The 27,961-nt window shown below is 38.3% G+C and overlaps 1 protein-coding gene across 1 annotated transcript; it reads right to left on the bottom strand.

The window, feature by feature from the left end:
• Positions 1-78: 78 nt before the first annotated feature.
• Positions 79-27,911, bottom strand: NMU (neuromedin U). The gene is made up of 12 exons (XM_072745044.1): positions 27,847-27,911; positions 27,648-27,767; positions 27,075-27,454; positions 21,175-21,233; positions 13,498-13,545; positions 10,114-10,173; positions 9,124-9,153; positions 8,981-9,031; positions 7,280-7,354; positions 3,600-3,653; positions 2,521-2,560; positions 79-235 (listed from the first exon to the last, which is right to left on the bottom strand). Exons 1-11 carry the CDS (start codon positions 27,909-27,911, stop codon positions 2,525-2,527), a joined length of 978 nt encoding a protein of 325 aa, XP_072601145.1. The 3' UTR covers positions 79-235; positions 2,521-2,524.
• Positions 27,912-27,961: the final 50 nt, after the last annotated feature.

The following is a 27,961-nucleotide window of genomic DNA, read 5'->3' as shown; positions in this document are numbered from 1 at the left end:
GATCTAAGGAACATCATTATTTACAGCTTTATTATATAAGAAAAAATATTTTAAGATGCTTTTAAAACCGTCAACAAATTAAGCATTTATAATCTCAACCGGCTTTTATTGGGAATGTTTACAACACATGGATTCTCAAACATGGTAAGTTTAGCAAGGATCATTTCTGAGAAGAAAACAGAATGTCAACATTTTGCATTCCCTGGTGCCGCTTCTGCAGAAAATAGTTGGTATCCTGTATAAAAAGAAAAATTAAAGTTAGAGTCAAGTGTAAGTAAGTATGTGAAGGTTCGTATGTAATGTTGGTATATAGACATTCCTATAAATATTTCTCCATGTATGATAAAACTGACATCAGAGATATTTCTCAGCTATTCTTCAGTCTGTATATTTTCAGCTATTCATCTCTCCCCGATAGAACACTTATTTTATATGTCCATATTTTCCAAAATTTTACAGTATTTAACTATATAAAAGTGGTTTCCTAGAATTCATTGATGCCAATAAGATCTATGAATAAAATATTTCAAAAGTTGCAGTTACTCCTCATGCATTTATTTCCTTTTATATCTGCAATTAAAGCATCCTATTTTATGTCTAACCATTTTCCAAGTAAATATAAGTCATCAGGACAGAGTAAGACCTCAGATAATCAGATGAGAAAAACAAAGAAAAAAATGATTATTGAACCATTTCACAATTGACAAAATAAAATGAAATCCTGAGTGAGTTAGTCTGTGTAAGCCTCAATCTTGAAAACAATCCAAATAAAGATATTTCCCTCAATCAGAGAGAAAGTTTTACTAAATTAACAAAGTCACAGATTAAATTCCATTTCACATTTGTGAGCACTCTACCACTTGGTTTGGTGTTACAAGCACAGACATTTTTTTCATCTAGTGTTAAGCTGTTTTTTTGTCCACTTTTGTAAATGTCTCTACATTTGTAATAGTATAAAAGATAGCTTCTTTTCCATTGTCCTTCTGTCCTTAGTTCCTCCTAATGTTGAACCATCCTGAGCTGCTGGAACAAACTTCACTTCTATGGAGTTACGTAATTTTAAAAATATGCTGCTGAATACAATTTATTATTTCTTTAACATCTTTGCATTGATATTTATAAACAGAATTGACCTACAGTTTCCTTTCTTATATCACTTTTATAAGGTTTTGGTATTAGTATTTTCTGGCTTCATAAAAAATACTTTGAGATTTTCTTCCATCTCTGAGCTGTAAAAATTCAGTCTATTGGTCTAGTACTTTTTTTGGGGGGGTTCTAGGTAATGTTTTCCTTTTTTTTTCCCCATGGCTATTATTCTATTCAGAGGATTATTTTTTTTTATTTCTTCTGATGTCCATTTTGGTAGTACCTACTTTACTAGACAATCCTCCATTTTATCCAGATTTTCAAACTGATAGACACAGAGATTTGCAAAGTACTGTCTTAGGATTTCCATTTTTTCTATATCTGTTTTAATTTCCTTATTTTCATTTGTATGTTTATATATTTTTATGTTTAAATATATGTATTCAAACATATATATGTGTGTTTGTATATCTCTTTTTTTTCTTAATTAGGGTAGGCTAATTATGTTATGTTATTTTATTTTTATTTTCCATTATCTTTTTGTTCTCAGTTCCTCCTAATGTTGAACCATTTATTTATTATCTCTTTATTTTCTAGATATTGTATAATTTTTGGTATTTTCTTCATTAGTTAGAAATAGTGTTCTTTGATTTTTGTTTCTATGAGAAAATACTAAGAATTTTAATATTCTTAAGCTAACTATGTATTTAAGGGTTAAGGTAGTGATATGAAAAAATCTACAAAAATATGTTAAGCATAGAGTCTGCATTTATGATCATATAACATTAATAGAATATACTCTTATTTGTGTGGTATAGATTTATCAATCTGCATTTGGGGTTCTAGACATATATTTCAAAATTCACAGCCCAATAAGATATCAGGATTAACATATTATTAAATATGTAGGGTCAGCCATGCATCTACTATATCTCCAGCCTTGCTGTGGAAACTCTGTGAGTCCCAAAGTAGAAGTCATGTTCTCATATCTTCCCACATTTTCTTAGTTCTTTAGAAGTGGTAAACCACAGCTCTTATAAGGAATCTTCAAATACAGGTTACTTGGGAGGCAGAAATACATTCAGTCTGTAAGTTCTGGCCTATTATTGTGGACACTGATTACCACGAGAAGGACACAATCCCTGACATATTACTTGCCCAATAAATGATAAGGCAGGCCAATGTCTATAAAACCAATGGGACTCTTGTGGCATAGTCTGACGAACACATGACATGGGCAAGGCAAATCTGGCTCTAAAATACTGATGTTTTCCATGATATAAGGCCCCCACTACCCCTATAATGGTAATATGTATAGACAATATTAATGTACACAGGCAATCAAGTGATAGGAATATACTGAGCTTAGTTTAATTTGTGAATATCTGAAAATGATAGAAATTTTCAAACTGGATTGAATTGGGAAGTACATACCGTTTTAAATGTAACCTTCTGACCTCCTTCCGTTGCGTGGCTAGAAAATAAGAAATAAGAAATAAATCAGGATTAATGAAATTAATTTTCATACAAAGCAACCTAATGATTTCGATGGGAGTTATTATTTCTTTTATCTAGTTTTGCTCTTCCATCCATTCTCCAACTTGTTGTTAGAATTAGTTTCCAAAATGCAAATCTTAACGTAGGGCTCTTCTTAGCCAAACAATAAAGTTGAAATTCCTCAGTTAACTATTTCACTGGCTAATTCCTGCTGATTCTTCAAATTCAACCCTTAAAACCTTCTCTGGACCTCTTCCACTCTCTGGCCTGAGCTCAGTGCCTTTCTTTTAGAAACCACAGCCCCTGGTTTGAGGGTGTATGTAACACAGTATTTTGTATTTGTTTATTTATGTTTTCTGCTTTAAGCTGTGAACTCTTAGAGCCTAAGAATGGAATCCTATCTATCTGTATACTTCTAGCCTTTGCAACACTGCCCAGCACCCAGTAGAAATTAAAAAAATAGTTGCTAAATGAATGAATAAAAAATTTCTGGTAATATAGTACGGATACAAACATTTTAGAAAGTGAGGCTGCTTAGAAAGAAACACATTTCGTACACAATTTGGACATACAAAATGCAAAATGTAATTACAAAGTTTTGTCTACTTACAGCCTCTAGTATAGTTGATTCTTTTCCTTTTAAAAACTTATGAAAATAGTCATAACTCTTCCAGTCTCCTGAAGCAAATATTTAGTAAATGATTCTTTGGAACTTAAAGAGTAATGCATCTTTAAGACATTCATTACCTGCGCATGAAATTTCATAGAACTAAAGTGTTTACTAGGTGAATGTCATTTGGGGCATTTACAAACATGAGTGGATTAGAGAAAAGGTCAGAGATACCGTAATATTAAAACAATACGGTGGAGGAAGAAGTGAATCTCTGACTCTAAATCTATAAACAAACTTAAATATGTACAAACAAACTTAAAAACTTCACGTAAATAAATGCACACTCAGAGTATTTTTCAATTTTAACGTTGAGTGATTTTTTAAAAATACAGGACTTTCATACCCTGAACAAAAACTGTCTTCGAACTTGGCTTGCGATAGGACCTTGGAATTCTTCCTGGAAGAGAAAATGAAGCCATTGCAGATCAACTAACAGTAAAAGTAAGTGCAAATTCTTAGTGAATTCTTAGAGAAGCTCCAAGATTTTCAACTACCATAATTAAACAAGGAAGGAATCAAGGACTTGAGTATACAATTCCCATCAATGAGTAATCTTTGAATATATACTTGAGGAATTTTCACCTAGCAGTATCACCAGAATGTTGTATTTTAAAATAATTTCCTAGGGGCATCTGGTTGGCTCAGTCGGTGGAGAATGCAACTCTTGATCTCAGAGTCATTGAGTTTGAGTGCCATTTTGGGGGTAGAGATTACTTTAAAATTTTTTTTAAATAAAATAATAAAATAATTTCCTTATCAACATAACAGCATCTAGGAAGTTTGTCAGTTGTATGTATATTCATTAGTAAGTAGAATGAAAACGACAGTTCATAGATTAACTAGACTTAAAATTTCCTCTCAGCATTTTGTTACAATGAAATAGTTTCTTTAAAATACATATTGTATGTGCTAACACACGAACAGGGAAAAATATAGAATTGTGTCAGAGCTAAGATACACTATATTTCTATAGGAATCGAAATTGAAATTGAAGGACAACTTTGGTAACCTATATTTATTCAATGAGACTTGAGTTGATATTCCCAATATAATCATATTCACAGAAATGATAATGAAAAAAAAATACCAAATAAGAACAAACCAGTTTTTCATAATAGGTATATTTTGAAGTGCTTCTTTTCTTGTAAAAACGTTTTATGGTTTCCATAAAATAGGTTCTTGTAGCTTCCTATTTTCAACAACTACTTCTTATAGAAATATCAGAATGGCAATCACTATGAAATTTGTCATTAAGGCCTTTTAAAATTATTCCATAAGTATAATCGTATTTTTTTTAATTCTAAGAATTGGCTCTGACATCCATTACAATTCTGAAATCCCATATTAATTTGGGGTGCCTGATTGGCTCAGTTGGAAGACTATGTGACTCCTGATCTCAGGGTCATGAGTTCAAGCCTCACATTGGGTATAGAGATTACCCAAATAAACAAATAAATCTAAAAAAAACCCTTTGAAATCTTTGCCTTACAACAAACATATCTTAAATTCTCAATATTTTATATCTACTTCTCATCCTGACTATACAGTCCTCAAATTATTTAATATTTTATTCTTAATTATTTTAAATATTTTATTTATTTATTTGAGATAAAATGAGCAAAAGTGAGAGACAAAGAGAGCACGAGCAGGGGGAGGGGGGCAGAGGGAGAGGGGGGAACAGGCTCTCCACTGAGCAGAGAGCCCAATGCAGGGCTCACTCCCAGGACCCCAGGATCATGACCTGAGCTGAAGGCAGACACTTAACCGACTGAGCCCCTATTTAATATTTTTAAATGGACACATGGACACTATATATTTCTATGCTTATGTAAGAGAAGTTATGTGTGTTATATTAAACAGAAAAAAAAAGGGCAGGGAAAAATGTAACTTAAATAATGTCAAATTTTAAAACTTACAAGCCCTAAACATACAGATCATTTTAGCCTTATTGGAGAAAGAATTTGGGAAGTAGAGATAAAAAAGATGTGGGGATGGAAGTAAGGATGTCTAGCAAACGACATTTAAGAAAAAGTGTTCAAATGCACTAAGATCTGAAAACTCATTTTCTTTAAGAACACAAAACATTTCACTATCAAAAATCTGTTTTAAAATTAGGTAACTTAGGCCCAGCAAAGCTAACACTCTATTGAAATTTTTTCTATGCATCAGTTCGTATGAAACTTGCTTGGCTTGTTGAAAAAGACTTTTAGGAGTTAATTGTTCAGCAGTATATATTGCTAAGTCAGAGGTCACGTATTCAGCTAGTTTTCTGGAAATAAAGTCTCACTTAAGGTGGAACATTCAGACAAAGTATCAAACTGGTCATAAAACTGAGGGTTTAGCTCTGGTAAACAATGATACTGAAGTGATATAGTAAACTAATAATTTGTAGGTGTATTTTAAGAAACTGGATCTTTAAATTGAAATCTTATACAATTTATGAGTCAAGCAGTCTTCAGAAAGTAAAAGTTAATTCAAAGAAGCATATATTACTTCTGGGAAGTTTGTTGACAATGGATTTGATTTTTTTTTTCATACTGGAAATCCTAAATTTTAAGAGACTACTACAGTTCTTATATTTCTTTTCTTTTCTTTTCTTTTCTTTTAAGATTTTATTTATAAATAAGAGACACAGAGAGGCAGAGACATAGGCAGAGGGAGAAGCAGGCTCCCTAGGGGGAGCCTGATATGGGATTTGATTCTAGGACCCTGGGACCACAACCACTGAGCCACCCAGGTGCCCATCCTCTTATATTTCTTATTCAAGTAGGCAGCAGATTTTGTCTTCCCTGATGGAAGCTTAGTTTAAGAATGTGAAGAATTTAGGAAGGAAATAGTGACCATAAAAATAAATTTTGAGGAATTTATTTGCCTAAACCATATGCATTTTTAAAAGTACTTGAGGACTTTTGGTAGTATTTTAAGAACAAAATTAACATGGTACTTAAATTAAGGGAAAAATCTAACAATAAAATAATAGAAGTGAGGCGCCTGGCTGGCTCAGTTGGTAGAGTACGCGACTCTTGATTTCAGGGTTGTAAGTTCTTGAGCCCCATGTTGAGTGTAGAGGTTACCTCAATGCCTCTGAAGAAATCATAGAAGTATCCCAGATTAGACAACAAAAAGCATAGTGAAAAAAAATATTTGCCTAGACTAGAAGTCAGAAAACTCTGCTGTAATCTCTAATCTCACTTACTAGCACAATCTTGGGAAACATCTCTATTCTGAGTTGTTTTCCTTTTAGTAACCTGGAGACACCAATACTTGTATAAATCCTAACAGAGCTGCCAAAAGAATAAACTGAGGTAATAGAAGACTTAAAACGATAAATGCATGACAATAATGTAAGGCATTCACTTCAAAATAATACCTAGAAACTTTCATCATTGAAAGAGTTAAACGTTTTTTTTAAAATGACAATAAAGACTCCACAATCTCTAGCCAAAAACATGTTCAAACTCCATTGTATTCCTCTTCAACGTAGATACTGGATTCGGGCCATATTTTTGTTTAATTGTGCAAAACCCCAAATGCCTGCATTTAGTTTCTCATATATTTATCAGATATATGTATATATATTCGGATATATATACTTCATGAGCCTTACTCTTGCTAACATTTTAATACTTGGATAGAAAGCTTACCATCCTAGCCAACTGCCAACCTGTGTGGTGAGGGGCGGGAAATTGTCCTTCATCTTTTCTCCAGGCCCCACCTAAGGACTGGGCCCGCTGCCCTTTCCTTTCCTTAAACTAAGCATAGTCCTCACTGGGAGGGCCACGACCCTTGGAAGGGAATGTCACCCCAGCTTCCCTCAACTGCCCCCAGCTTGAATCCAAAGGGACAGAAATACAGGGAGGAGGCACAGTGTTCCTCAGGGAAAACACTTCCGCAAACACATGCTCTTCCACAGGGCGTTTATGTCGGGCTTATCCTGAAAAAGAGCGTCTTATAAATCCCCAGCCTGGGAATTAACGGCCCCACAGAGAGCGGCAAGGCAAGCATGCAGTTTGTGTTACATACGTCCAGTCTGAATCTCTTCATTCTTCTCTCATGCAGTTGAGGGACAAGCTGCAGTAACGGATGCAGGACAGACGACTGAGAGACATGAATACACACACGTGATGAGCACAGAAGCTTCTCAGCATTGGGCATAAAGACGGTCTCCTATTTGTTTAGTTTTGGTTTTGGTTTGACCCCCTCTACTTGCCCCAGCCCCCAAAAAAGGACAAGAAGGATGTGTTATGTAAGGTAGCCCTTTGAGAGCGCTCCAAAGGATGTGGGGACTAAGCCATGAGACTGAATAAAATGTGGTAGCTCCGCACTAGGCTCCTTGTCATTATGCTGAAGAAACACTATTCTTAGGGCCTCGGCTCCATCAGCAGCTGCCGGCCAGGAAATCATCCGCCTGCATCTCCGAGAGGCAAAAAGCTGCTGCTTCCAGACTTATGCAAAACGGTGTGGACAGACGAAGCCAACTCTGTGAGGATCGGTTTTTCCACTACAAAAATGTTTGTCTGGGACATTATCCCCGTACACACATCTAGCAGTCTCCTTCATAGAATATGTATTTTGTTTAAAACTGAACGTATGGAACAAGACAACAGGGGACACAAAAAAGTGACAAATGTGTCATCGATAGTGAAAAAAATGTGACTTAGGTATATCTTCTCAAAATGTAAAGATGTCAAGCAGAAGAAAATGAAAGTACACTTGAGACATGTGGTTACCTGATACAGTTTCATTTTAAAGGCAGGGCTTGAATTGAACTTTCTCACAGATATTTGATTCATTTATCAAATGGATTACTTTAAGCCTTATGTAACGGTTATCTGTTAACCAGTTCAATTTGTATCTGGTTTAAAGCCAGTATAACCCACCATGCATCTCCTGAGACATAAGAATATTCACCAGGATAAACATTTAAAAACTGACTTTAGATCACAGTTATCTTTTCGCAGGTACACACATGTTTAAAATACACTGTGCTCCTCATTCCCTAAATTGGTCCATGGAAGTGACTCACAAGCAGAGAAGGAATACTACAGTCGAATAATTACTAAGCATTCCAGATTGAAGCACCAGAATAGCTTTTTAAAAAATCCATTCATATAAAAAGAAAAACTACCACTAAAACCACACAATTTAGAAGTAAACTGAATTCACGTTACTGGTGTCTGGCTAATCTTAGTAAATTCTCACATTAAAAGCCTAATTACAAATAAGGAGATCTGAGGAATAGAAGCGGATATTTCTAGTTATATTTAATGACATTTTTGGCAGTCATCTTTTAAAATCATTCTTAAAATGACTTTGGATAAATCTGTTTTTTTCCTTGTACTAATTGGTATCTAAAACAGGATATTTTACTTGATCATATGCTTTATTTTTTTTTGTACCTAGAATGTAAATTTCATGACAGGAGGGATTTCTTTTTTGAATTTTCTATTTTATTTACTGCTATATTTCTAGTACCTAGAATTGTGCTTGGCACATAATAGATACTCGGTAAATAATTGTTGAATGAATGAATAAACTTAATGTACGTGTAGCTGGGAAGATATAAAAGAAACGTGTAATAAATATTGAATTCCATTTGTTTATCCACATATAAACTTTTAAAGAAAAAACATGAATCCTGATCTAGCTGTATTAGGTAAACTGCAAAAACAGATAGAAGAAAAATACTAGTGATTCCTAATAAGAAGTAATTCTACAACTTACCACAACATTTGAATTGCCCAACTTCCGTGTCTTCGAATAATGAAATAAAAACTGTAAAAAAAAAAGTAGTGAGATTTACTATAGGTGGCTATTGGTTTCTTTTACTATTTTTTTAGTGTATATATTTATGGAAATCACCTTACCCTTTTGGTATTATCTTTTTCATCAGTTTCCTGTTGGAAAAAAGAGAAAAATCATACTATATATAACATATTATAAAATTATGATATATAATATAAAAACACTATCTTACCATATTATTATAGTGTATTATAATCATATACTATAGTGTATGTAGGGTAAAATTTATAATATTATAAATTATATATAATTTTTAAAAACATGACACATATGTTACATATAAAATATAAGACTGAAATTGGTTAGGCACATATTGCTCTAAAAATAAATGGGGAATTAATTAAATATTGTTTTTAAGTAAATAAACAATAAAATTGGAAACATCCTAATAGTTCAACAGTGGTAAAATGGGAAATTAATTTTCTTTTCTTTCTTTTTTAGGGAGCATGAGGAGGGGGCAGGACGGGCAGAGGGCGAGAGAGAATCTTAAGCAGGCTCTACACCCAGCGCAGAGCCCAACTAGGGGCTTGATCCCCTGACCCTGAGATCATGACCTGAGCTGAAATCAAGAGTCTGACACTTAACCAACTGAGCCACCCAGGTGCCCCAGTAAGAATATAATTTTCACAGTGGTGTTGACAATATAGTTTGCTTTTTTCATATTTTTAACGTCCTCCTCTCTAACAAAGCACAATGTTCTAACCTCTAAGCTGAGACACATCTGTTCTCCAATTATAGTATAAGTTAGGAAGAGAAAAAGCCAAAATGACTCCAAGTTTCTCTCATCAGAACTAGAACACGTCTTATGAGGAAGGCATATAGTTTTCCAATTAGATGACTGTAAACTCCGTTATGGTTGACACTGAATTCCCAGACAACTGAAAAGCTGAAGTATCTGTTTCTTATCCCAAATTGACTTATGCTCTCCTGGCTCTTCATGACATGCTTCCTAAATGGGGCATATTTTCTTCCGGAAGGAATTCTCAGGCATCACTGGGCAATTTTTTATTTTTTTATTTTTGCCTGCAAATAAAACACTATTTCAGCCTTACCTGGGGCTTTGGTAGAGTCCCCATAATTGTGATGCAAAGCTCCTCCAATGCATTGGGTGCCTAGTGAAAAGAAGAAGGTTCATAGACCCAGCTTCTGCTTTTACATTTGTGTAGAAGATAGAACTGCTGAATGTTAGAAGCGCAAGGATATTCCAAATGCCCAGAATAGAATCCTTCTTGTGTCCCATTAAAACTCTGCAGGAATCCCTTGGTTTCTCCCATGACAAAAACTTGGCTCCTACAAGTAAAACCCTCCTTCCAAGCAGTGGGGGAGAATGTTATACACTGTACATATGCAAGGATTCAGGCTTGCACTGTGGTCCAGATACAGATTCTCAGGGCTTGCTAAGTGTCCATGAAATTCTATGACTGAGAGAAAGGAGAACGGTGCCAAAAAGAGGGATTATTCTTCCCAGCTTGTAGCAAAGTCTGAATCTACGTGCCAAAGCTGTGAGCCTCGCTGAATATTACTCATTATTGGCTAATTTGAAAATCCTGCAATTGCTCGCAAACAATGGGAGTTGGAGGGGGAAGAAGGAGCATACGGTGCACCTCATCTGAGTTACCACCCTGCCAGGCTGCTGACTGCACACCCCAGGATCAGGTTTTACAAAGCATCTGAGCACAGAAAAATAGGGCAGGGCTCCCTGTGGTTAGGAGCCAGCTGGGTGTGGTGAGGAGCAACACAAATGGACAAGCAGGGGCGAAACCTGCTTCGCACAGAACTCAGCACACTAGTACCATGAACAATTGATTACTTAATAAATGCACATTAGAAGCACTGAGGAGCTGGAAAGGGGCTGGGGGGAACAATATAATTAGCAGATAAAAACACAGGCTATGGAGCTGAGCAGCCTGCAACCCTAAAGCACCGCAAGTTCCATTTCTGCTCCTCAGCTGTGTCATCTTGGGCTGGTTACCTAAAGTCTCTAACCTTCAGTTTCTTCAGCTATAAATCGGGGATGACAACATCGCTGCAGAGAGTTCTTGGAAGGATTAAACGTAGGTAGAGCTCTTAGCACAGTGCCAGGTACATAGCAATTAGTTAACAATAATAGCCTGAAAGAATGTGTGGCCTGTAAAGCTGGATTTACAACTGTAGTTACTCCTAATTTAGAAGACATGCCATAAAGGATTGTTTGGGGGCCACCGATATTCTCACCCTAGAGGTCTGCTTTGTTCTCTTCCATTTGTTTGCCTGCCATGCAGACTGTGGGGATATTTAGGAATAAGATGAAATGGTTCACATTTACGAAGTGCTTCAATATACTGCAAAAACACTTCCATACACCTAATTCATATTCTGTCCTTAAAACACAGCTGTGAGAGACACAGGACAGCAAGAGTTCTTCTCGTGTGTAAAGGGAGTGAGGTTCCAAAAGACCGTGGGTTGCTCGATACCACATGTGGCTCGTAGTTGGTCCAGTGTGGCCTGGGAGCTCGGCCATCTGACCTGCAGGCATTCGTGGGTTTCCCTGGCATTGACTGTTAAGCCTATGGCTGGGGGTTGGATGAGGGAAAGAGTACCACTGGTCCGTTCCTTCCCACTTTTTCCCTTCAGGGTTGGGTACAGAGGTCACCCCATAAAAATCTGGAAACACATTCCTGAAGCCTCCTTTTATGGCCTATCTAGAAATGCTGTAAAACACAAAACAATAAAAAGAAAATATCTAGTGATGTCATGTGTCTCTTAACACGCAGAAGAATAAATTCAGTGTCTCCTGAGAACGTAGTTTTGAAGCCAGATGAGGCTTGGCAACAAGACTGAAGTTTGACGGAAAAAAGTTTCAAAACAAATTGCATTTTCTCCGGCCACTCTTCTCATAAAGCCATTATTCTCTGAGCTACCACTATTCTTCAAGGATTTTTCTCACACTAGGTTTTTAAGATTTTATTTTTTATTTGTGGACCTTGAAGATCCCTTCTTTTCTATTTGGTTAAAAGTGTTCTGAAGCCCCGTTCAGATAATCACATGAATAATACAATTATAGTTCATGCAAAAAGTAGTGAATTTTAAAAATTGTATCAGTAAACATAAACAATTCCATGGTAAATTTACGAAGCTCTCATCCAAAGGTGCACAGTCTCCAAATCCAGTAAAAGCTTCATTTAGCTTCCTGGTGTCTAGGGAGTGTTTTAAATTCATCCTTTTAGTACTGAAGACATAAAATGATTCTGAGGGTGTTTCTGAATTTAAAATCAATGCAGAAGCTTACACACTGATTAACATCCAGCCCATGTCATATATCCATCAGTACTCCTTGAGCAATTTGAAATGTCATTCATAAATGTCATGTAGTGTGATCCTGGTCTTGCTTTTCCATCTAATGCCACTAGCTCCCTCACATACTCGTCTGCAGACTGGGGAATGGGTTGAGGCAGGAGAAAACAGCCACTGCACAAGGCTGCTTCTTACATGATGGCACTCTGGAAGGACACTATGACCTTGGCATAGCATGGCACCTCAGCCAGACCACAGAGGGGTTAAGCCAAGGCACACCACTGATTGCTCTGAAAGAACTTGAGCCAAGATCCTCTCCTGAGAATCTCCTCTGCATCCGGGACACTAGTGATACTGGTGAAGAAAGGCAACACTCTGAAGTTACCTGGGAAATAGAGCTGCAGACAGAAAGCAGCAGCACCCAGTTGAGATGGTGTAAGGAGGACTCGCTTATTTTCAGCTCCTCCCACTTCCACCTACAGGAGCTGGACTCGCACCCCTCACTCCCCAACCCTCTCTGAACCCTTGCCTGTAGGAAGAGGACAGGCTCACCTGATGGATGACTGGGAGGAGGAAACTGGGAATGCTCCATTCAGCCCTTTCTTCCCAGGGAACCAGCTTTCTGGCTGGCTGTTCTTGTCGGGTGTCTGCCCGGTGCCAGAAAACCTGACTGGCGGGGAGGCTTTGAATCACTGTGCAACCCCAGTTTCATTCTGGGAGTAGTTTTAGCAGACACACTTGGCATCAGATTGAAGGCCACATTTATAAATTGACTTTTCAGTTACAATGATACTTGATCTCTGAGTCTGACTCCATGTTTCTCTCTCCATGGGTTTCAAACTCAGTTGAGGGAGGGGATATTAGCCTCCAAATGCAGCAACAGACACATTATTTTTAATCTAACACAGAATTTGATTTTGAAATTAGCATTTTCATTTCCAAAATATGTGCATATTACCTGCAAATCTATTTCACTTAGAGATAAAGGCCCCAGCATGACCTTACAACATAAACTCATAGCACTGATTATTACCTGCAGATGATGTAATCATTTCTAATGTGTTGACATGTTTTAATGAGTCCATAAAGTAATGACAGGTCCACAGGGAGAAATGGAGCGACACCTACTTAAGTCACTACAAAACACCGCCAACTGGAATTACCTGAGGCTGATAGTCAAGGGACAGGAAAGCGGAACATGCATCCCTTATCTGTAGAAAATAAAAAAATGCCAGTTACAATTCGGAAACAGAAAGAATGGCCTCAAAATCAAGGAGCACCCTGTTATCATGTGGTTCTTTATGACATAAATCGAATCACATCAACTAAGTTAACATGATAATAGCAAAGGTGCAAAACTGATAAGTAGCACACAGGAAAAATTATTATTATTTTTTTTTTAGGAAAAATTCTTTATCAGTGGCAGTCTATCAGTTCCCCAGCAAGGAACCAGCATTAGGAAAAGGTTCTATTTCAGTGAAGGTTTACTGGGGAATCAATAAAGAGCCACACTCTTTACATTTGTAAGCTTTCCCTCCAGCTTGAATTCTGTGATGTTGAGTAAGGGGGGCCACTTAAGAGCCTCACCAGATTCCCCACATTTGTAAGTTTTCTCTCCAGTTTACATTGTCTTCTGTCTATTTAGACTTGACGACTGACTAAAGACTTTCCCAGATTTATTACATCTACGTGGGTTTTTCCAACATGAATTCTCTGACCGGAGGAAAAAGCTTTCTTACATTCATTACATGTCTAAAGATTCTCTCCAATATGAACACTCGTATGTATAATAATGTCTGAGCTTTCAGAAAAGACCCTCACACACTTATTTTATTTATAACGGTTCTCTGGAAAGTGAGTCCTCAGATGTTTAATACCATTTGAGCCTTGCTTAAACTTTTTCTCAGGTTCACTGCATTGATCTATTCTCTTTCCATTACAAAGGCCTCTGGTAGGTTTTTAAATTTTTAAATTTAAATTCAATTTAATTAACATATAATGTATTATTAGTTTCAGAAGTAGAATTAAGAGATGCATCAGTTGCATATGACACCCAGTGCTCATCACATCACGTGTCCTCTTTCATGCCCAACCCGTTACCCTATTCCCCACTCTTCTCCCCTCCACAGGCCCTCAGTTTGTTTCCTAGAGTTAGGAGTCTCTTCTGGTTTGCTTCCTTCTCTGTTTCCCTCTTATTTTATTTTTCCTTCCCTTCCCCTACAGGCTTTGTAGTTTTTTTATGTTTGACTCCTATGTAAAGGCCTTTCTAATTTTACTACACATGTAAAGGTCTTCCTGATGATCGATACTGATACTTATTGAGCACTATGGATGGTTAAGTATCGCCCTACATTTGTCAAGTTTATAGATTTCTGAATTCTGTGATGTTGAGTAAGGCTTGACTGCCAGTTAAAGAATGTGGCAAGCTTTCATTTATTTTTTATATCAGTATTTTTCTCAGAACACCTTTTTAAAAAGATTTTATTTATTTATTCATGAGAGACACACAGACAGAGGCAGAGACATAGACAGAGGGAGAAGCAGGCTCCTTGCAGGAAGCCTGATACGAGAGACTTGATCTACGGACCTGAGATCACACCCTGAGCAGAAGGCAGATGCTCAATCGCTGAGTCACCCAGGCATCCCTGTGGCAAGCTTTTCAACGATGCTAATCCCTGACTCAATATCAGAGAAATTATATTGGAGAGAAATTTTACAAACAAAGAATTTGGAAGCCCTTTATTCAGTGCTGAAACCTTATTCAATATCATGGAATTCATACTGAAGAGAAACTTTGTCAATGTAAAGAATATGGTAAATTCTTTAAGGACTTCTCAACCCTTACTCATCATTACAGAGTTCACATTGAGGGGAAACCTTACAAATATAAAGAATGTGGCAAGTCTCTCACTGGAGCTCACAATTTACTCATCATCATAGATATCATGCAGGAGAGAAACCATAACATGTCAAGAAAGTGGTAAAGCCTTTAACTGGAATTCAATCATTACTCAATATCCCCAAAGTCACCCTAGATTCGAACCCTAGAAATGTAACGAAAGGGGGAAGACCTTTGTTTAAAAAAATACACCTTAGAAAACACCAGGGAGTGCATAAAGGAAAATAACTTTACAGACATAAAAATTTAGAAAAGTATGTCATGAAACATCAAATGTCAGTAAATGTCACAATTCACAGTAGAAAGCAGTAAGTCAGTCACTCTTTTCAGACATTAAGTCAGAATATTACAGGGAATATGAGTAATACAGGGAATATTATAGGGAATATGAGTAATACAGGAAATATTATAGGAAATATGAGTTAAACGCTTAGATACTGTACTTGCTAGTATGCTTCAAAAAATAATGGAGATGGGGGATCCCTGGGTGGCGCAGCGGTTTAGCGCCTGCCTTTGGCTCAGGGCGCGATCCTGGAGACCCGGGATCGAATCCCACGTCGGGCTCCCGGTGCATGGAGCCTGCTTCTCCCTCTGCCTATGTCTCTGCCTCTCTTTCTCTCTGTGTGACTATCATAAATAAATAAAAATTTAAAAAAAAAATAAAAAAAATAAAAATAAAAAAACATGTTAAAAAAAAAATAATGGAGATGGAATTTTGGACAGATATAGTTAATTACAACATGCTTTTTATACTGACCCTATCTGGCATTTGTAACTAGCAAATTTTCATGTATTTCTATTCTCTAATCACTTCATGATACCTGTATTCCTGGTGGGTGTGTGAAATTGTGTGGATTGTAGTTGTGGCTGCATCAAAGGTAATGTGATGCCCTTCTTCATTCAGTGGGATTCACGTATTAATATCTAATTTCCTTTTGAAGATTAATGACAATATAAGATAGAATATATGATGGAAATCTAAATGGAGGGGAAACTGAATGGGAAAAATCAGAGAGGAAGACAAACCATGGAAGACACTTAGCTCTAAGAAACAGAGTTGCTGGAGGGGAGGGAGATGGGGGTAACTGGGTGATGGGCATTAAGAAGAGCACATGATGTGATGAGCACTGGGTGTTATACGCAACTGATGAGTTATTGAAAACTACATCTGAAACTAATGATGTACTATATGTTGGCCAGTTGGATTTAAATAAAAAAAAATAAATGGAGATACTGTGTGTCTGACTTATAACATGAATGTAGGTTATCATGAAATAGATGTTCAGGGAATCACCTGTGTTTTGTATTACTAAGGAGCGTTTTAAATTGTGTAAACAAAATGTGATATCAACTGGTCTTTATGAAAAAGGAGGTGGTGATACAATAAAATATTGTGTTTTTGTAATGGCAATAGTTAGAAGCAGGGAATATCAGCTGTTGTGGTTGAGAGAAAGAAATCTTTACAGACTAAAAAAGTTTATTGAACAGTTGACAGCTGTTCTCAGCCTTTATCTTAAAGAGAAAAACGGAAAGACTTCAAACTGTAGTATAGGAGATTTATATTAATCATTAAAAAACTGCTGCAAAGTTAAGCACTAAAGCTGGATGTCTGGAGTAGTTTATGGCATTTATTTCTTTGGTGGCCTTTTAAAATGGGGCTGGAAAAAAACAGTACTGATTCTTGTCTGGGATGATTTAAATTGAGTCCTGTTTATGGCATGACATCTCAGAATTCTTTGTTGATCAGTTTAATTTAGTTTCCATTCTTACACTATACCAAAGAGGGAATAATCATACTCTTTGGTCATAACTCCTCATGCTCCTTATTGCTTCCAAGTTAAACATGTACTATAATATACGATTCTCTAATTTAGAGAATAATGAAGAAGACCAAAGTCTTCATGTCTCTCTCCTTTTTATCCCCACAGAGCCTCTCATGTCCTCTATATGTCACAAATATTTAGGGAATTTTTTTATTCCACTCATCCCTGTGTCTACCCACCTGCCCCTTTTCCACGCCATACAAATCTAGAATCATGACTGCAAAGATACACACACATGCATACAGGGATAAACTTCTTGAGGGCAGGGGCTATGCCATATCTAATTTGCCCGGAATAAATGTTCAATAAATATTCTTTAATTAAATTGCATTGAACTTATGGAGAGAAAATTAAAAGTCAATTGAGGGGGTTTGAAAGGCAAAAAGATACCTTTCTAAAGCTGTGAATTGTGATCAATGCTTCAATATATCACCTCCACTTAGTTTGCTTAGTTCGCTTCAGGATGGTTAGAGGAACAGATTCCTCCCAGAACACTTTTGTGGTACTTAGGTATCTGAAGATATCACATGCTCCAAGGCAAAGCTGTCCACCTGCAGACCAAGCTGCCTGCCTGGGCGAGGTGGCTGTGTCAAAAATAATGAATCCTTGAACCTAAGGGCTAATGAATTAGTGCATTCATATTGTTTGAATAAAAATAGCAGAATAAGAAAAACGCCAATTAATCAAATTGGGAGATAATTGCAAAGCTTTGCAGTCTTTGTTCTCTTTCCTTTAAAAGGCACAGCAACATTGTTCACCCACTTTCCATTTGGATAAGCATTTGTTCAGTTTACTCAGCTTGTGGCCCTAATGGTTTTAAACGCCACTAATTGCTTTTGAGAACTCTGTAGAGTCCACTGATGAATCTGCTTGAAAATGGTTAGATCTCTGTATAAGGTTTGAAAAAATGTGTTTCTAGTGTCTGAATAGCTCAGTAATTTCTAAAACCTCCAGGAGAAAAGTACATGTTCTAGTACCTTAGTATCTTCTTCTGTAAAAGAACGTAGTATTTTAAAACACTGTTTTTTCCCCAATGTTATCATCTAAAATATTTTTTCAAAGGTTTTCCACAGAAATATAATTTCAAGCTAAAATAAATGTTTCTGTATTATACGTTAATGTCTGTTGTCTGAATTATTCTTCATCTTGTTTATCTGCCTCTAGCATGTATTTTGATAGATGACCAAGGCAGAGAACCTTATCATAAACTTTATGAATTTCTATGTTATTAGAGCTTGTGTAGTACTTGGCACTTACTTTCCAACTTACCTCTTCCTTTATGTATTTTGTTTGGGGTGGCTTAGGTACACAGAATATTCTCCTCAGCTCATAGTTTATGATCATCACTGAACTCGCTTTATTTATTTATTCTTTATGTTTCAGTTTCCTATTCCTATTCCATCCTCCCTTCCCATTCCATGGCAACTCTTCTTAATGTATTTGATGTGTATTTCCCATTTATTTATGTTCTTGTAAAATTTGTATTGCTATTTGGTGTGCATGTATGGCATTTTCTTACTTTTTTTCACTCAAAACTATATTTTGAGTTCTATCCACATTACTGGGGACATCTAGTTTGTTGCTCCTAACTGCTATAGAATACTCTAATGCGCCTACCATATGACTGTTGCCTACCCACTCCCCAATGATAAAGAGCTGGGTTTCCTCCAGTTCTATTTTAATATAAGCAAAGCTGTAATCCACCTCCTTGTATCTGTTTTCCACTTATGGCTCTAAAGGAGGATATTTTTGAGCTATATACCCAGGAGGGGGAATGCTAGATTATGGGGATATCTAGGTTGCTTTCCAGATAGCTCCAGTTTACACTCTCACCAGCAAAGTGTGAGATTTGTACATTCCACGTTCTTGCCAACTCTTGCCATTACCTAGATTCCAATTTTTTGCTAGTCTAATGGGTAGAGAGTGACACTTTGTTGTTGTTGTCTTAATTTTCATTTCTTTTTTTACTAATGAATCTGAGCCTCTCTTTATATACTTGTTGGTCTTCAGGTTTCTTCTTTGTAAATTGTTCTGTCTTTGACTACTTTTACCTTGGATTTCTATCTTTTATCCAATTGGTTTGATAGAGTATCTTAGAGATTCTAGAAATTAATCCTTTGTCAGTCTTATATGTAGCCAACATCTTTCAAAGGCTCTTACTTTTTAAATATAGTCTTTTTGATAGAAATATTTACTTTTAATGTAATTCAATCTATCATCTTTTTGGCCTTATGATCTATATTTGAAATTTTGTTTTAGAAGTCATTCCCTCCTCCAAGCTCACAAAGATATTTTCCTAATAGAAAAGATAGATTCTATTAACTAGCATTTACCATTTGTATTTAGATCTTTAATCCACTTGGAGCCCACTTGTTAGTTTTTTTTATTGAAAAATAATTGGCATATATTAGTTTCAGGTGCACAACATAGTGATTTGATATTTATATACATTACAAAATGTTCAATGAGGTGTTAGTTTTATTTTTCTCTATACAGCGAGCCAGTTTCTCAGCCTTCACTTGCCAAACTATCTGTGCTTTCCCCTCTGATTTTTAATGTTGCTTTCATTGTAAGTTGTGCATTTCTGCCTTTGTTTGGGTTCTCCCAGAAACAGACCTTGAGATAGTGATGTGGATATGACTAGATTATTCGGGAGATGACCCAAGAAGCGCTGGTAGGATAATGAAGACAGAGAGGAAAGAGAAGGAATCCAGTAAAGAGGATGTTTTCAAAGTAGATTACCACCATGGATAACTGGGATCAGTCTGTCTGGGGAACTCTAGGAACCAATGCAGAATACATCTGGTATCTCAGCTGAAGAGGGATAGAGGGAAGAGGCAGCTAAGGTACTTATTCAGCAATAAGTGACCCTTGGGTCACCAATTGAGGGGTATCCTCAGTGAGGGGGGGCATTTACTCTCAGGCACTTCTAGTTCAACTACACTCCACATGGGGCTTGAACTCATGACCCTGAGGTCAAGAGTTGCATGCTCTACCTACTGAACCAGCCAGGTGCCCCCACATTTTGACTTACAGTGTTTTTATGTGATTTAATTCTAACCATTTTGTAATTTTCTCTTTAGCCTGGGGTTATTTACCAAAATGTTGCATATTTTCTAAACAGATGGGATATTGAAGTTGTACTTTCATTGCTGTTTATTGCTAATTCTTTTGTGTTATGATTGGAAAACATTTAAAATGCTTCCTTTTTAACTTACGGAAGTTTTCTTTATGTCCTCACACATGGTCTATTTTTGTGTAATGTTCCAATTATACTCAGAAAGAATGTGTATACTATCTAGTGTAGGTTTTAAAAAGTATTTCTAATAGTTCAAATTTATTAATGGAATGGTTAAATCTTTGCTGTATCAGTTATCAGTTATGAGAGAGGTGTACTAAATGTTATCAGTTTTGAGAGAGGTGTACTAAAATCTCTAACTGTTCATTGGTCTATTTTTCCATGATTTCTACCAGTTATTAAGTAAATTTTGAGTTTTTAAAAATACATATTAATAATGGCTATATCTTTTGCTCTCCTGTTCTTTTATCAGCATAAAAACACTGAGCATAATTTAAGATCTGAGCATATGGAGATACTGAGCATTATGTAATAAAAGCATAAAATAAGGTTCCCTCTTTTCTATGATGGTTTATTTGAATTCTATTTTATCAGATGTTAAGATCACTACTCTAATTTTCTTGCAATTCATATTTCTTGGTAGGTCCTTTCCCAGACTTTTTGGATAGCCTTTTTTTCTTTTTTTAGTGCAACTTTTATAGACAACATATTGTTGGATCCTTATTTTAAAAATCCAATCTGAAAAAAAAAAATCCAATCTGAGGATCTCTGTCTTTAAGTGTTATTTTTGGTACATTCACATTATTGTAATTACTCTATTATTTGGGCTTATTTCTGTCATGTTACTTTACCATTTACTGTAATTGTTTTGTTTCTTTTCATTTTCCTTCCTTCATTTCAAGAGAATAATAATTCTGAATATTATCATATCAGAATGTTAGTAAAATCATAGTTGTCTCAAAACTCAATTATCTTATTTCATTTGATAATTTCAAATAAGGTAAAATTTCCACTAATTTGCATAAGAACAATTCTTTACCTCATTCCACAGCTGTGGTTCTTGTTCAGGCTGTAATCCTTGAGATAATACTGGAGCACCTAAAAATAAAGTTATGCTTACATGTTACTTTTATAGTATTTCTTTTATTTATTTTATTTTATTTTTTTTTAGTATTTCTTTTAAAGTTAAACATTTATATATAATTCAGTTTCAGATGACATTTTTCATTTTCACTGTACATCATTACCCTCCTATTTCAGCTAGATATTTCAGCATTAGACTTAGTATAAGGATACATAATTATTAAATAAACCTTAGTAGCATTTCAAAAATATTACTCTAAGAATGAATTTGTTTTCATCTACACAAAAACATGTATACATAAATGTGCATAGCAGTATATCATAATAGCCTCAGAGTGGAAATGATCCAAATATCTGTTATTTGATAAGAGATAAACAAAAGGTGGTGTATGCACATAATGGAATACTATTTGGCAATAAAAAGGAATGAAGTACTGATATATACTTCATCAAAAAGGAATCTCAGACATACTATGCTAAATCGAATAAGCCAGATGCAAAAGATCAAGATTATATGATTCCATTTATACAGAATGTCCAGAAAAGGCAAATCTATAATAATAGAAAGATTAGTGGTTGCCTGCAGCTGGGAGTAGGAATGGAGATTGCAAATGGACATAACAGATTTTTTGAGGGGGGGGAGTGGAAAATTGTATTATTGTGATAGCTGCACAGTTCTTAAAGTCTATGTAAAATCCACTGAGTTGGGGCACCTGGGTGGTTCAGTTGGTTAACTGTCCAACTCTTGGTTTTCACCCAGGTCATGATCTCAGAGTCCTGGGATTGAGCCCCGAGTTGGGCTTTGCACTCAGTGTGGAGACTCCTGGAGATCTCTCTCTTTCTCCTCCTGCTTGTGTGCTCTCCTTCTCTTTTTAAAATAATTAAATAAAATCTTTTTAAAAACCCCTACTGAGTTGTATATAAAGTATATTTCAATAAAGGTCTTTTAAAGAATAATTATTTGTTAGGCCCTTAATTATTATTGAAATAAAATGTTAGCTAGCTTACATCCACTAAAATAATATTTTCTCCATAGCTTCAATTTTCTAATTCATGCTATGTAAATTATTTCAGCAAAAATACTGAAATAATATTTATTAATATTAAATGTGATTACTATTTATTTTCTTATCTATGTACATTTATCTTTAATAAAATCAAGAAAATGTCCTGTAATAAAAGACTAAGTTTTTCTAAGATCTCAAATGTAGCAAAATTAAATACTTAAAAGAATAGGCTTAAAGAAAATAACTTTTTAAAAATAAGATAGCACCTACTAACACTGAGCATTTATTGATGCCAGGCACTATCCTGGACATTTGAAGTGTATTATAGCCTTTTAACAGACTTTTGAAATAGCTCTTATACCTGTTCTCACTTTAAGATGAGGAAACTGGGGCACCTGGGTGACTCAGTGGTTGAGCATCCGTCTTTGGCTCAGGTGGTGATCCCGGGGTCCTGGGATCGAGTCTTGCAGCAGGCTCCCCACAGGGAACCTGCTTCTCCCTCTGCCTATGTGTCTGCCTCTCTTTCTGTGTCTCTCATGAATAAATAAATAAAGTCTCTAAAACAAACAAAAAATACCTGGTGATCTTACTCAATGAGATTCTAATTCAGGCAGTCAGAGACCAGCCCAAGCGTCTGCTTTTTTATCAAGCTCCCTGATGATACTGATGCTACTGGTTCTTGGATACCACTGAACATCCAGGAGGATAGAGCATTGCATCGTAGGAAGAAATGGAGGATACCTCTTTGTTCAACACAACTAAGCAGCTCAAAGAGACATTTTAGGTCCAAGCTTCTCTCTAACAAGTCTGAACACTTCCAAAATGGGGTATGGATGTTCTCTCAAAAACCACCTAAAAGGCCATCGGCCCATTCCTTACAACTTGGACGCCCTGCTTATCTGCAGTTACTAAGACTGAATAATAGGAAGGTGGAATGGAGAAGAATGGAAGGCGAGGGCACGATTTGATGGAAAAGAACAGAACCAGAGGCAGGTACAGATGCAAAGGGAAAACACAAAGATTTCCACTCTTTGGATTCAGTCTTTACCAGCATGTACTTCTGATTTCTCCACTCACTATACCACTGCTCATCTCTCTTTGACAGGAGCTCCTGTTTAAAGAACACAATTTTATACTCTATTTGTTTTAAATTTTATTTATTTGAGACAGAGATAGAGAGAGAGAACTTGAGCAGGGGGAGAGGGAGAGGGAGAAGCAGGCTCCCCTCTGAGCAGGGAGCCCAACACGGGATCATGACCTGAGCCAAAAGCAGATGCTTAACCAACTGAGCCACCCAGGCACCTCACAATTTTATATTCTTCCTTCACCTGCCTGTCTCCCACCCTTCGGTAAAAGTGGAAGCTCCCAGCTCCATGCTGCCTCCTGGTGAGCTTGCCTCCTTCCACATCCCAAGCTTGCATGGGCCACACAGAAATTGCCATGATATCTTAGTCCCAAGCACTTATATAATCAAAAAGGGGTACTTTGTGGTTCTTACACAACACGTGTAAACAGTCTCAGGGTAAAAAGGTTAGAGGAGCCAAAATTTCAAGATGTTTTTAATTATAGAAACTCACTAATATCCGAGTACCAGACCCAAACATAAAAAGGAAATATTTTTCTTCCCTTTGTGTACTCGTTAACCAAAGTTGATGTGATTTTTTCCCCCCAAGATACCCTAGGTATGGGCTTTATATAGTCAAATAGTAGTACTAGATTCTTTCTTAAGTATAGTCAAAGTGCCGTTATCTCGTAGATTACAAAAACTGCACTGTTTTTGATCAGCTTTAAGATACTTATATACTGTCTAGTAAAGTGAAACCTTTAGTCTTATAGTGTACAGTCTAACTAATGCAAATAATACGGAAAGACAACTTTTGCATCTGCAAATACACCATCTGTAAGAGAAAGAAGAACTGACCTTTAGATTGGGGTATAACCGACATACATTATGCTAGTTGCAGCTGCACAACATAACAATCCTAAATTTGTATATATTGTGAAATGGTCACCACAATAAGTCTCATTAACATCTATCACCAACGTAGTTACAGAGGTTTTTTTTTCTTGTGATGAGAACTTTTAAGATTTACTCTTAGCAGCTTTCAAATACACCATGTAGTCACCATGCTTTACATTACATCCTCATGGCTTATTTATTTTATAAATGGAAGTTTGTACCTTTTGAATCCCTTTACCCTTTTCAAACTTCCACCTCCTACCTCTGTGAACCCCTATTCTGTTCTCTGTATCCACATGCTTGGTTTGATTTTGTTTTGCTGGGGTTTTTTAGATTCCATATACAAGTCAGATCATATAGTACCTGTCTTTCTCTGAAAAACAGAGATAATTACTTTTCTTAAAGATTTTATTTATTTATTCATGAGAGACACACACACACACAGAGGCAAAGACACAGGCAGAGGGAGAAGCAGGCTCCCTGCAGGGAGCCCAATGCTGAGGGTGGGGGAGGACCCAATCTGGGATCCCAGGATCACACCCTCAGCCAAAGGCAGATGCGCTCAACCACTCAACCGCTGAGCCACCCAGGCATCCCCAGACTTAATTATTCTAAAAGTGGTGCTAATTTTCTTTCCTTGTTGCTAGCACTTAGCTAGTGTAGGGTTCCAAAGTGAGAAATTGTTACTACTGACTGAATTTTAAGACATAGTCAATGAGCAGGAGTCTGAATTTTAAGACATATTCAATGAGCAAGGGTCTGAGTAGGAAAAAACCCTTCTTAATTTAGTCTTGGGCACTTTGATCACTTACTGTCACAAGCCAAATCAAGGTTTGTTGCAGTTATCCAAAATGTTCCCTCTTTTAGAAAATTTCTTTCTTTCTTTTAATGATGTTCTTTGAATCGTAAACTGTTTCCATCCACCAGACTTGTGACTGGCTCTTTATCTTCTCACTGCTGTTGCATGCTCTGCTAACTCATTTTGCCAAGGATGCTCCACTTTTTGACATTATTTTATATTCCTACGGCTTTGTGACATTTGTTTTGTTGTTTTTAGATACATCCAGTTACATCCTGCATAATGATTAATCTTCGTAGATTATCTCCCCGTTTTGATTATGTATGTCATGCTTCCCCTCCAATGCCATTTTTAGGGACTCAGGACTAGGGAAGATGATACTATGTTCACTCATTCCCCTCTTCCTCACATCTTTAGAGAGATAAAATTATTTTTTTCAATATCAAGAGCAGGTCTAAAGGGGAAAAAGATACAAAATGATAGTCCAGGGGGTTTCTGTGCGGTGGAAAAGGCATCTTGTCCGTTTGCTTGAGAAATACTGGGGATGTTTATGAGATGATTGGTCAGCCAGCAGAAACATTCTTTCTCAACATAAAACCCAAGACTTGTCTTTTGCCAAAAAAAAAAAAAAAAAAAAAAAAGGCCTTCTACAGTTTCTGCTTAATCACCAGCAGCCTGAAAATTCCCCCATTTCTCAAAAAAGCAGTTATCTCCCACCGATCCAAATATCACTGTAAGCATATAGCATGTAACACGTATAGCAAGTACATTTGCTATACAGAGAAAAGGAGACTTTTAAAACTATAATCATCTGCTTCTTTAACAAGGTAGATAAAGACTGCCATCCTAATTCTACCAAAAACAAATTTAAAACATTAAAATATTTAAAAAAATTAAAATATTAACACTACTTTGTGATGGAGAGGGTTTAGGTCTAGCTTCAGACTGCTAAGATTCCATAGCCAAATGACCTCATTTTGCAAGCAGGAGAGCTCCTCCCCACCTCCTTCTCCAATGCCCCCAGGAAAGGGGCCAAAGAACCAAAAATGATAAAAGGACAGCAATAAAAATAAATATATTGGAAAAGAAGAATAGCTTCAGTTTCTCCACCTCTAACTGAGGGCTGGCCTGCAAGCTCTGAAAGGCCCCTGCAGTTATGGTTTCAAGTCCCCAGTGCTCTCAACAGTGATGACATGGTCTGCGCACCTCTGCCTCACTGCCAGGAGGGCAGAGGGAAGCTAAGGGAACCTGCTGTGGAGTTAGAAGATTCAGTCTTGGCAGGATAGTGGCTGGCCCTGGAGGGGACCCTGGATCAGAGGTGGGGGGCAAAGGATGGATCTTTGGGGAATAGGGGAGTGATCTCCCCGCTGGAACATGCTGGGCTTCCTTCTACCTCGTCTCCCAAGCTGCAGACATCCCTCCCTGACCTCGCTTTTGCTTTTTCCAGTTCTTTCTCTGACCCAAGCACTGGAAATCCCTATTTTATCAGATGGCATCTGCCTTCACCGGCTTTCGCTGGGCACTGACTGAAAGCCCGGCTTGCGCACTTGCCTCTCCAACTCTGTGACAAAAAGAAGGTCTCCGTTCTGTTTCCTGACCTGGTGCGTCAGAACCTCGAAAGGCACCGAGCGCACCCCCGTCCCCTCCGAAAGGGCCAGACGGGGGCCTGTTCCGTCGCGCGGGGCTATCTGGGCGCAACAGGAGCTCCCTCGCTCGAGGAGAGCGGCGCTCCCCCAAGGCCCCCGGCAGCAGCGCCAGGTGATCAGCAGGTACCGGGTCCATTTTGGCTGTAGCCCTCAATCCGGCTAGTGGTTGCAACGAAAGGGAACGCACTTTAACTTTCAGCATGTTCGTTCGCTCGAGTTTTCCCGGGTCCGCGGGCCAGGGCCGTCCCGCGCGTGAGGGGGGCCCGGGAGCCCGTTGCGCGGGACCTGCGGGGCCTGGGGCCGGTGCGCGGCGCCGCGCGAGGGTCGTCAAAGGCGGGAAGCCGGGAGCCCCCCGCCCCCCCCCAAGCCGACAGCAGAAAGGGAGGAAGAGAGCGAGGCAGGTGGCCCGGGGAAGGCGCCAGGACGGCGGGCGCGGGCGCTCACCTGGGCAGGTGCCCGCGCAGCAGGCGAGCAGCAGCAGCAGCAGCAGCGGCGGCGGCGGGGGCGGCGCGGGCATCGCGGCCGCTGCGGGCATCTCGGGGCTCAGCGCGGCACGCGGGGCCCTGGCAGTGCCTCCGGGTCCCGGACGCGCGGCTCGCGGGGCTCCGCCGCCAAGTTTTAAATCTGGCGGACACGTGGGCTGGGGCGGCGCGGTCCCCACGCGCGTCAGCTCGCCGCCCACGCTCCCGGGCTCCGCCGCGTCACCCGCGACCCGCCGCCCGCCCCCGGCCCCCGGCCCCCCACCCGCGGCGGGACCCGCCCCCGGCCGCTGTCGTGACTCAGGGCGCCTCTCGCTCCGGCCGCCCCGGGGCTCGGGGATGAGCCTGGAAACGACCCAGTGCACGTGCACGTCCGTTCCCAGCTCGGGGAGGGTCTGAGCGGGGGCTGGAGGAGGAGCGCGACCCGGAGGCCCGAAGAGGCCGGGATCGGGGTTCTAACGCCGGGGGGGGGGGGGGGCTGGGACGCCCCTGGCGCACCTCTCGGGTAGGCCTCCTCTGCCGCACCCACTGCGCGCACCTGCACCTCCGCAGAAGCACCTCTGTCCCGCTCGCTCCTTCGTCCCCAGCTCCCAGCTCAAGCCCGGAGCGCCCCGGAGTACCGGTGGTGACCCTGGTGTTCCCCCAATTCCTGCAAGATCTGAGATCATTTAGGGGAATGCAGTTATCTGTTGAAGAAGCTCGAGGAGAAAGGATTGCTGGGATTTGACCACACATACATTTCCCATAGGTCTGGAAGGTCTCTGGCTATCCTATGAGTTCCCAAGGTTGCTCGTTTTTCCATGCGTTTCTCCCGCGGTCACTCCCCCTAGCTGTTGCTTTCTGATTTCTAGG

Source organism: Vulpes vulpes, chromosome 2 (assembly GCF_048418805.1).
Source record: "Vulpes vulpes isolate BD-2025 chromosome 2, VulVul3, whole genome shotgun sequence".
Lineage (NCBI taxonomy): Eukaryota > Metazoa > Chordata > Mammalia > Carnivora > Canidae > Vulpes > Vulpes vulpes.
The sequence above is the reverse complement of the archived record's forward strand: the minus strand, read 5'-3'. Positions and strand labels throughout refer to the sequence as shown.